Source organism: Carlito syrichta, unplaced genomic scaffold, assembly GCF_000164805.1.
Source record: "Carlito syrichta isolate Samal-C Ts95f unplaced genomic scaffold, Tarsius_syrichta-2.0.1 Scaffold301654, whole genome shotgun sequence".
NCBI classification, from domain to species: domain Eukaryota; kingdom Metazoa; phylum Chordata; class Mammalia; order Primates; family Tarsiidae; genus Carlito; species Carlito syrichta.
In genome coordinates, this window is record NW_007245750.1 from 205,337 (window position 1) to 216,816 (window position 11,480).

The 11,480-nt window shown below is 35.0% G+C and overlaps 1 protein-coding gene across 1 annotated transcript in view; it reads left to right on the forward strand.

Moving 5' to 3' along the window:
• MSH4 (mutS homolog 4) overlaps positions 1 to 11,480 on the forward strand; it is an 85,128-nt gene that overhangs the window by 67,824 nt on the left and 5,824 nt on the right. Inside the window, exons 17-18 of the mRNA XM_008055084.1 lie at positions 3,391 to 3,565; positions 4,852 to 4,940. Of these exons, the coding sequence (XP_008053275.1) occupies positions 3,391 to 3,565; positions 4,852 to 4,940 (264 nt within the window). The remainder of the gene's footprint in view (positions 1 to 3,390; positions 3,566 to 4,851; positions 4,941 to 11,480) is intronic.

The window sequence follows — 11,480 nt, forward strand, 5'->3', positions numbered from 1 at the left end:
TACCCTTAGTCAACTGCTTATAAGAAGCAGATACTTAGGTGACTGTCTGTGTGATATATTCAGACACGTTTGGCAAACTGTTGACTATAATGAGATTGTCTGGTTGTGCCTAAAGTCACTGGACAAAGTAGGAAAACAAAAGGACGAGTTCATGGATCCAAATTCTGAGATCGTTGCTGCATACATGACCTGAAAGCTCCTACAAATGCCCTAAAGGAGACCCTTATCTCCTATATTCACAGTGCTGAGATGACTGAAAATTAAACTCAGAGCCTCATCCTATGGCAGAATTTAGACACAAGTTGAATTTCCAGTTTTGTAGGGTGTCTGCTATTATGAGGACATTAATTGGGAAGAAATAGTATACTGCAAGTGGGACTGGAGATGTGCAGGAAGAGCCTGATGAAACTGGGGACATTTGGGCCCTAAAGCCTGATGAAGAGCTAGTAGAGGAGACCTCTCCACCCCTGGTGGTTGCGGGCTTCATCCATGAAGTCTGAGGGTGAAGACGCTGTAATGGCATCCCCTGAGGCAGTTGCCATGCCAACAGTGCTGCGTCTTCTCGGGACCCACCCCTACCACCCCTTTTTGCCTCTAGACCTGTAATTTGACTTGAGTCCTAGGAGGCCCCTAAAGGCAAGATTCAGAATGTGACCATGGGGTGGTATCTTACACTCTTTGAGAACTATATGCGTTTTCTCATTTATGCAGATATAAATCCAGGGAACATTTGTGAGAATGGGTATTAAGGGTGTTGCATAATGGTGGAAAGAACATAAAGTGTATCAGGCTGAATTTATTGATATGGGCTCACTAAGCAGAGAGTCTGCATGTAGTGTTGCAACTCAGAGAGTTAGACAGGGCTCTGACTGATTAGTTGGTTGAAAAATGGACCAAGAGGTGACCCACCACCAGTGAGGTGGAAATAACTGGAACTTCCATGGTTTAATGTAGAGGAAGCGATTCAAAACTTTGGAGGTCTGAATGTTACAGTGGATTTGTCATTTAAGATCTGGGAGAGTCCAGAAGACATACTTAAATTTTACCATGACGATGAGAAATGGATTTGTGAGGGAAGCCCTGGTGTCCTTGTTATCTGCAGGCCAGTCCTTACCGTGGGAACTGCAGTCCGTCTGAATTAGGAAACCCAAATGCAATGGGAATAATTGGATCCCAAGGCAGAGGGGGCCAAGTAGTGGCAGTCAACCACCAAAGGCAAGTTTACATAGTAACGGTAATGGACAACAGAGTCAAAGCAGCAATCAAAATGGTCATTTGCTAGCATTAGCTGGGAAGCCTGATACGTTCTTACTTGATCAATATAAGCAAAAAAGTTCCAGGTCAAGTGAACCAAAATCTAACCTGAATAAAAACAGAGTTTCATGACCCTGCAATCAACTCCCAGACTAGAACCAGTTTATAGACCCACAACTCCTTGAGTGGAATGACAGAGAGGCTAGATATCCTCTTGAGGAAGGACCCTGGTACACTTCCAAAAACTTATGGTGTTAACTTTTCTCCCAGCCTTTCTCAAAGGACCTATGGCTTTTTACCAGAGTATGCACGAACGGAAGGAGGCAATCCGATCTTTTAAGAACTGCTAGATACCAGCTCTGAACTGACTCTAATTTCAGGAGACCCCAGATGTCACTGTGGTCCATCAGTCAGAATAGGGGCTTTTTTTTGCAAGTCAAGTGATCAATGGAATTTTAGCTCAGATCCATCTCACAGTAGATCAGTGAGTTTCCAGACCTTTCCTGCGGTTGTTTCTCCAGTTCTGGAATGCATAATTGGAATAAATGTACTCAGCAGTTGAAAAGAATCTCTACATTTGTTCCCCGCCTTGTGTAGTGAGAGCTGTTATGATTAAATGGCCAAATGGAAGTCACCAGAACTGCCCTCTATCTAGGAAAATACTAAACCAAAATCATCATGTCACATTCTTGGAGGAACTACAGAGATTAGTGTCACCAGGGTTGGTGATTTCCATCATATCCCGATTCAATTAGCCTATCTGGCCTATGTAGAAGACAGGTGGAACTTGGAGAATGACAGTGGACTCCTGTAAGGTTAACCAGATTGTGACTCCGATTGCAGTTGCTCTACCAGATCTGGTTTTATTGCATGAGCAAATTGATACATCTTTGGTACCTAATATGCTGCTGTTGATCTAGACAATGCCTTTTTTCTTCATCCCTGTCAATAAGGCCTATCAGAAGCAGTTTGTGTTTACCTGGCAAGACCAGCAGACACTCCCCGTCTCAAGGATGTGCCGTTTCTCAGCCTTGTGCCATACTTTAGTTTGCATTTTACCCTTTCACAGGATTTCACATTGGTTTTTACACTGATACTTGCTGATCAAACCTGGTGAGCAAGAAGTAGCAAATGCCCTAGATCTGTTGGTAAGACATTTGCATGCCAGAAAATGGGAAATCTGACAGAAATTCAGAAGCCTTGTATCTCGGCGAAATTCCTAGGGATCCAGTGGCGCGGAGCATATTGAGATTGCCTTTCTAAGAGGAAGGGTACCTTACGATGAAAAAAATGAACACAACACTGAGTGGGCCTCTTTGGATCTTGGAGGTAACATGGTCCTCACTTGAGTATATTACTGAGTGTTCCAAAAATGTGCTAGTTTTGAGTGGGGACCAGAACAGAGATGGTACTAATCCTTGCCCCACAAATTCTCAGTCAGTAATTCTAACATAGGGTCCCAGGAAACTGCACTTTTCATAAGTACTTTAGGTGATTTTGGTGCAGGTACTTCAAGTAACTTATGAGCAGAATAAGGATCTTTAATGGGCTCCCAGAACATTACAAATGTTTGTGAACCATTGTCCTAAGCGGTGTTCACAATCTCTTTTTTCCTCTACTAGTACCTATCCCAAACACAATGCAAATCTAAAAACTAAAAATTTTGGAATTTCAAATACCTAAGACCATTCATTTCATTTTCCAAAAACTAGTTAAAAAGAGAGAAATTACTTTTAAAGTAAATTTTTTTTAAAGTTGAGCAAAATATACATTTTTTGCATGTGTGTTACCTTCCTCATAAATGATTGCCTTAGTTCATATCTTTGTTTCTGGAAAACATCTTTTCACTATCTTCAGATACATTTCTTAGGATTTTGGTTTTGGTTTTGTTCTCTTTTCCATAATATGACATGCATGCATATGTGCAAATATAATAAACATGTTTTCTTCATTGAATATAAAATTTCAAAACATTATGCAATAGACCGATCATGTTAACCTTGAAAGGAGTAGTTTTATTTCTACATCTCTGCCAAGCTACTTGGAAAAGTAAACTAAAATTTTATGTTTTCATGGTTAAAATAGAATTTTCTAGTTAATTTAAAAATAACTAATATTCATTGTTATATATCCTAGGCATTTACACTGTTTGCTACACATTTCCTGGAACTATGCCATTTAGATGTCCTGTATCCTAATGTGGAAAACATGCATTTTGAAGTGCAACATGTAAAGAATGCCACAAGAAATAAGGAAACAATTTTGTATACCTACAAACTGTCTAAGGGACTCACAGAAGAGAAAAATTATGGTACTGCATGTAGAAATTATACCCATTCATTGAAAAGCTATATATTCTGCAAAGACAAGGTTTCATCTCCTCTTGACTTGGCTGTCAATCTAAGCAACTTTTGCTGTCATACTTCTGAGTGCTTATTTTCTCTTAGACTGTATTTCCTATGTCAAACCAATATATAAATATTAAAATCTTACTTTTAAACTATTATGAACAGTAACTATGTAGAACTACGGCACATGAAAACCCTTGGTTTATGTTTGCAAGTTATATTAATTTAAATGTTTATATTTTCTTTGTTTTTTTCAGGTTCAGGAAATTAAGTCTAAAATCTTAAAAGGGATTGTATTACCAAATTATGTGATATTCTTAAACTTGGTTAATACTACCTATATTATTAAATCTCACAGACTCAGAATCTTCATTGATCTGTACATATAAGTTCCAAATATTATTTTATCTATGAATGTGACCTTCTGAGAGAAAAAAAATAACTTTCTTTTGCTATTTGAAATGGGAAATCAACTGGATAACTTATTGTATCAGTTGTTTAATCTTCATCAGCCTCAATTTCATTATCTATGAAATGGGGGTCATTTTTTATATATGTGTAGTTGTGAAAATTCAATGAATTATCAAGTGTGAACTGCCAAGTATTGTCCCTAGCAATTAGTAACTTCTCAATAAATGTTGGTGTTGCTTCTATTGCTTCAAAAGCAGTAAATATAGTAAACTATTAGAACACAGTAGAAGGCCTATATGGCATTTATACAATAAATTAGGCTCTGAAAACATGAGAATAATAGTTGATACTTTGAACTTGCACAAGGAGTAGTCACCTACTATTATGTCTTCTGAGAAATTTAAGTCTCATTGGTCCACTAGGTAGATGAATGTTCAGCCATAGGATTATCTCCTTGACTAGACTTTCTCTTTTCCTGCAAAACCCATATGTCCTTTGACCTTCTGTTAGCCAATTACATATGTAATTGGAATTTCAATGTTATTATTTTCTAATTATCTCTTTTGGTTTGTGCTGTCTCAGAGGTATGTTGAGAAGTAATTGATATTCTAATTATATGTCTTAGACAAGTAATTAAATCTAATAATTGATAAGTTGTCATTCCAAAACTTTGAGAAACTTAGAGAATTGTTGAGTACTTCAGAAATGCCTGTAGAAGGGAGGTTGAAATCTGTGAAGAAAATATTAATAATAAATATTAAAACAAACATAATAATATTAAAACAAACATAACTGACAGCAATAACAATATTGAAGCCCATTTAAAAAATAATTTTAGGATTAAAAGCTGCAGAGGTGTCATCACTTCCACCATCAATTGTCTTGGATGCCAAAGAAATCACAACTCAAATTACAAGACAAATTTTGGTAAGAAATTTTTAACAGTAAGAATTGTTTGTGTTGCACATTAAAGAAAATACTTTTAACCTACATTTTTATTATGGCCTTTGATCTCAATATGTAGTAATTAATATAATAATTAAAATATTTACAATAAAAATAATTTATAAGCAAAGAAAATACTTTAAATTTTTATTAAAATTTATTTTTTTTTATTTTAAATTCAGGGGATACATGCTCAGGTTGTTACATAGGTATATTGCGTGATGGGGAGGTTTGGGCTTCTCTTGAACCTGTCCATCCAAATAATGAGCATGGTACTCAGTAGATAGTTTTTTAATCCTTTCCTCCCTCCCTTCTTCCCCTCTTTATTCTCCAATGTCTGTTCTCATCTCTGTGTTCGTGTGTACCCAGTGTTTGGCTCCCACTTAGAGTGAGAATACACAGTATTTGGTTTTTTATGGCTGTGTGGTATTCCATGGTGGACACGTACCATGGTTGGTTCCAAGTCCTTGCTATTGTGATTGGTGCTGCGATAAGCATACAAGTGCAAGCGTCTTTTTGGTTAGATGAATCATGTTCCTTTGGGCATATGCCCAGTATTGCTGCATCAAGTAGTAATTCTATTTTTAGTTATTTGAGAAATCTCCAAACTGCTTTCCACAGGGACTGAGCTAGTGTATGTTCCCACCAGCAGTGTATGAATAGTCCCTCTTCTCTGCAACCTCACCAACATCTGTTGTTTTTTGTCTTATTATTATAGCCATTCCGACATGGGTGAGATAGTGTCTCATTGTGACTTTGATTTGCATTTCTCTGATGATTCCTCACGTTGAGCACTTTTTCATGTTTATTGGCCACTTGTATATCTTCTTTTTGATGTATCTGTTCATGTCCTTTGCCTACTTTTTAAGGCGGTTATTTGGTTTTTTCTTGTCAATTTGTTTCGCTTCCTTGTGGATTCTGGATATTCGTCCTTTATTGAAATCATAGTTTGTGGATACTTCCTCCTATTTTTTAGGTTGTCTTTTTACTCCATGGAGGAGCCTGGATGCTGTCTGCACTCAGTGCTATCTGCATTTCACCCTAATACTTACGTAGTGGCAGATGTTATACTGTTTCTTAGCTTCTAGGCTTTTTCTTGTTTTGTCTGCATTTAAAACTTCAAATTTAAAGAAAATAGTTTTAGTGTACATGTTTACTAAAGGCTTTGATCTAAATTTATAATAATTAACATGATTAAAATATTTAATTTCTAAAGAAGCAAAGAATATCCTTTTTACTTGTTCAAACTTTTTTTGTTTGGTCTATTATATCCTTTTCTAGTAAGTCAGCTAGTAAGATAGAAGAGAAAAGGTCAAGAATTTCCTATAATAATTATTGCTACCATAACTTTATAATGAGAAAATAAATCTACTTAAAGTATTAAAAATAAAATTACTATGTACATTTGCATATCTTTTCAAAAATAGTTTCAAAGCTCTTGTATCCATTACAATATGTAAATCACATAAATAATTAGGTCTTTCTAGTAAAAGATAAATAATAAAAGTACTGTTTTTAGTTTCAGTTTTGCAACTTCACAGAATAAATTTGTCTCGTTCACTGATTTGCTAAGAAACAGTAGGTCCAAACCTCAACTCATGGTTTTTAATAGAATAGGATTTTGTAAATACACATGACCAGTTTAGAAATTTGCTTAATTTAAGCAATTTAAGTTGGCTTTTCCAGTTCAGGTTGTGCCATCCTACTCTCCCACTTTAATATCTTATTTTTTGTTGTTGTTGTTTGTTTTTGAGACAGGGTTTTGTTCCATCACCCAGTGTGGAATGCAGTGATGCAATTATGACTCACTATAGCCTCAAACTCCTGGGCTCAAGGGAGCCTCCCGCTTCAGCCTCCTGAGTAACTAGAACTATAGGTGCATGACACCACAGCTGGTTAATTTTTAAATTGTTTGTAAGGATCATTATCCCATCAGATTGCACAGGATGGTCTCAAACTCCCAACTCAAAGCTATCTTCCCATCTCAGCGTCCCAAAGTGCTAGGATTACAGGCGTGTGCTACCACGTCCAACCTTGAACTCACTTCTGTTGACTTAATATTTGGAAATATTTTTAAAAATCAAGTTTCTTTATAGTTTTAAAAAATCCAGTGTGTTTAGTAAACTGAGCTAGGTGTGATGTGATATTTACTTCAATAAGTTTTCTGTGTCCCTCACTTTTTCTTTACCAGCCTTTCATTCTTACTGCATTTCTTTCTCCTTGAAGTTCCTGGACTGCCTCTGTAACTTCGCTTGCCTAATTACCCATTTGACTCCCTTCATCAGAAATTTCGACGGTGCTCTAGTTCTGCAGAACCTTTCATTATCTCTTGAAATCTCTTTAGATTTCGTCTTGCCAGATTTCAATTATGGAACACCTTTCTACTAGCCTTCTAGGCTTTGATTTTTCTAATGATGTTTGAAAAATATTCAAAACAGGCTAATTTTACTTACTACAAACTTATATATTCTAAGTTTAGTTGAATATTTTACTGGATAATTTTTTTTAATTTTTAAAATTAACACTTAATAGTTGTACATGTCTTGGGGGTACATATAATATTTTGATACTTGCATATAATGTCTAATAATTAAATTAGGTTAGTTTTTAAATCACTTTTATCATTTCTTTGTCAAAGATGTAAATGTTACCAAACATTTTTCTTCATGTTGGAAACATTCCAGTTCTTCTTTTCTAGCTATTTTGAGCTATACAGCACATTATTGTTTGATTATTGTTAAATATAGTCACCCTACTCTATTACTGAACACTAGATCCTTCTATCTAGCTGTATTTTGTACCCATTAACCCACCTCTCTTTATTCCCTTCCATGCCATATTCTTCCTAACTTTTGGTAACCCTCAGTCATCTCCATGAGATCAGTTATTTTAGCTCAAACATGAGTGAGAATGTGGTATTTGTCTTTCTGTGCCTAACTCATTTCACTTAATATAATGAACTTCTATTTTATTCATGTTGCAGCAAATGACAGGATTTTATTCATCTTTTACTAAATAATATTTTATTGTGTATATGAACCACATTGTTTAATCTGCTCTTCTGTGATGAACACTTAGGTTCATTCTCATATCTTGACTGTTGTGAATAGCTGCAGTAAACACAGGCATACAGATATTTCTTCGATACACTGATTTCATTTCTTTTGGATATATATGCATAGTGGGACTGCTGGATCATATGGTAGTTCTGTTTTTATTTTTTTTTGAGAAATGTCTATACTGTTTGTCACAGTGGCTATACTAATTTACCTTCCTATCAACAGTGTACGAGCATTCCCATTTCAACATATCCTTGCTAGCATGTTATTTTTTGTCTTTTTGGTAAAATCAGTTTTAACTGGGGTGAGATTATATTTCATTGTGGTTTTGATTTGCATTTCCTTGATGATTATTGATAGTGAGTATTTTTTCAAACATCTGTTGGTCATTTGTATGCCTTCTTTTGAGATATGTCCATTTATATCTTTTGCCCATTTTTAATCACATTATTTTTTTTTTGCTATTGAGTTCCTTATATATTTTAGTTATTACTTCCTTGTTGGAAATATAGTTTACAATATTTTCTTCCATTTTGTAGGTTACCTCTTCACTTTGTCGAATTTTCTTTTGCTGTGTAGAATCTTTTTAGTTTAATGTAATTCCTTTAGTCTATCTTGACTTTTGTTGCTTGTGCTTTAGAAGTCTTACCCAAAAAGTATTTGTGTAGACTAATGTCCTAAAGCATTTCCCAAGTTTTTTTCATGGTTTTATACCTTGCATGTAGTCCATTTTGATTTGAATTTTGTATATGGTGAGAGATTGGGGTCTAGCTTCATTCCTCTGCATGTGGTAATCTGGTTTTTCTATCATTTGTTAGAGAGACTATTGTTTTCCCAGTGTATCTTCTTGGTGCTTTTCTAAAAATTGACTATAAATATATGGATTTATTTCTGGATTCCTCCTCTGTTCCATTGGTCTGTATGTCTATTTTATGTCAGGGCCATGCTGTTTTGGTTACTATGGCTTTATTGTATATCTTGAAGTAAGGTAGTATGCTTTTCTTTTTGCTCAGGATTGTTTTGACTGGGGTCTTTTGTAGTTCCATATGTATTTTAGAATTTTTTTTCTATTTCTGTCAATAATGTCATTGATATTTTGAATAGGTATTGGTATTTTGCATTGAATCTGTAAATCCCTTTGGGTCGTATTGACATTTTAGCAGTATGTATTATTCCAGTCTATGAACACCGGACATCTTTTCCTTTTTTTGTCCGCTTTCATTTCCATCATCAAGATTTTATGCTTTTTCTTATAGTGATCCCTTAATTATTCGGTGAAACTTATTCCTAGGTGTTTCATATTTTTGCAGCTGTTGTGAATAGGATTGCTTTCTTAATTATTTTTTCAGTTTGTTTGCTATTGACATATATAAAGGTTTCTGATTTTTGTTTACTAGTATTATGCTGAGGATTTTTATCTCTGTGTTCTTCAAGAATATTGGCCTGTATTTTTCTTTTTTGTTGTTGTTTGTAACCTAGTCTGCTTTTAGTATGAGGTTAATGCTGGCCTTGTAAAATGAATTTGGAAGTATTCCTTGCTTTTCAATCTTTTGGAATAGTTGTAGCAGAATTGGTATAAGTTCTTTATATGTTGGATAGAGTTAAGTAGTGAAGTCATCAGGTCCTGGGATTTTCTTTTTTGGAAGAATGTTTTATTAGTTTTTTGTTTTGTTTTGTTGTTGTTGTTTATAAAGTAGGATTTATTGAGAAGACAGAAAAGTTCCCACAGTGGGAGGAGACCTGAGGGGTTGCCCTATTAGTGTTTTAATCATGTTACTTGGTTTGTTCAGTAGGTTTCTTGGTAGATTTTTTGCATCTCCTAATTTATTTATTTATTCTAATTTTTTAAAATTCTTCAAATTTTCCAATTTGTTGGCCTGTGGTTGTTTATAATAGTCTCTAATGATCCTTTGTATTTCTGTGTTATCAGTTGTTATATCTCTGTTTTTATTTCAGATTTTCTTTGGGTCTTCTCTATTTTCTTCTTATTCTAACTAAAGGTTTATTGATATTATCTTTCAAAAAAAAACCCCATATATTTATTTTATCTTTTGTATTTATTTTAGTCTCAGTTTATTTCTTCTCTGATTTTTATTCTTTCTTCTACTAATATTGGATTTGCTTTGTTTTTGCACTTCTAGCTTCTAGAGGTGCATTGTTAGGTTGGTTATTGGGGGAAATCTTTACACTTTTTTTTTGTAGGTATTTATTGCTATATAAATTTCCCTCTTAGCAATACTTTTGCTGTATCTCAAAGATTTTGGTATGTTGTGTATTCATTTTCTTTCTTTCTTTCTTTCTTTTTTTTTGAGTCGGAGTCTCACTCCATCACCCAGGCTAGAGTGCAGTGGCGTGTTCATGGCCACCCCAGCATTGACCTGCTGGGCTTCAGTGATCCTTCCACCTCAGCCTTCCAAGTAACTGGAACTACAGGTGTGCACTACCACACCCAGCTAATTTTTTATTTATTGTAGAGATGAGGTCTTACCAAGTGGCCCAGGCTGGTCTCAAACCCCCAGGCTCAGGCATTTCACTTGCCTCAACCTCCCAAAATGCTGGGATTACAGGCTGAGCCACTGAACGCAGCCTCATTTTCATTTGTTTTAAGAAATTAAAATTTTTTACTTCATTTCTTCATTGCATCATTGATCATTCATGAGCCTGTTGTTCAATTTCCATGTGGTGTTTTAGTTTCCAAAGTTCATCTTGTTAATGATTTCTAGTTTTGTTTCATTGTGGCCAGAAAAGATACATGATAGGATTTTGACTTTTTACAATTTTTTGACATTTGTTTTGTGACCTGACACGTTGTCCATGCTGGAGCATGTGCTGATGAGAATAATGTATATTCTGCAGTATTTGGATGAAATGTTCTATAAATGTCAGTTAGGGTTCATTTGTTCTAGAGTACAGTGTTCAGTGTTTCTGTGTTGATTTTCTGTCTGTGAGTTTGTTTCATTGCTGAGAGTAGGATGCTGAAGCCCATTACTTGGTATTGTGTCACAATACCTCTCTCTCTTTAGACCTATTAATATTTGCTTTATATATTTAGATGTTCCAGTGTTGGGGGCATATTTATTCACCATTGTTACATCCCTTTATCATTATATAGTGACCTTCTTTGTCTCTTTTCGCTGTCCTTAGCTTAAAGTCTATTTTATCTGATAGATACTGCTGCTCTTTTTGGTTTTCATTTGGCTATATTTTTTCCATTCCTCCACTTTTATTCTGCATATGTCTTTATAGCTGAAGTAAGCTTCTTGTAGGCAGCATATAGTTGTCTTGTGTTTTTATCAATTCATCAATTTTGTCTTTTAATTGGATAATTTAGTCCACTTGCATTCAGTTTTATTACTGATAGATAAACACTGCTGTCATCTTGCTGCTTGTTTTCTGGCTGTTTTGTAAGTTCTCGCTTCCTTTCTTACTTGCTGTCTTTTTTTTTTTTTTTTTTTTTTTTTGT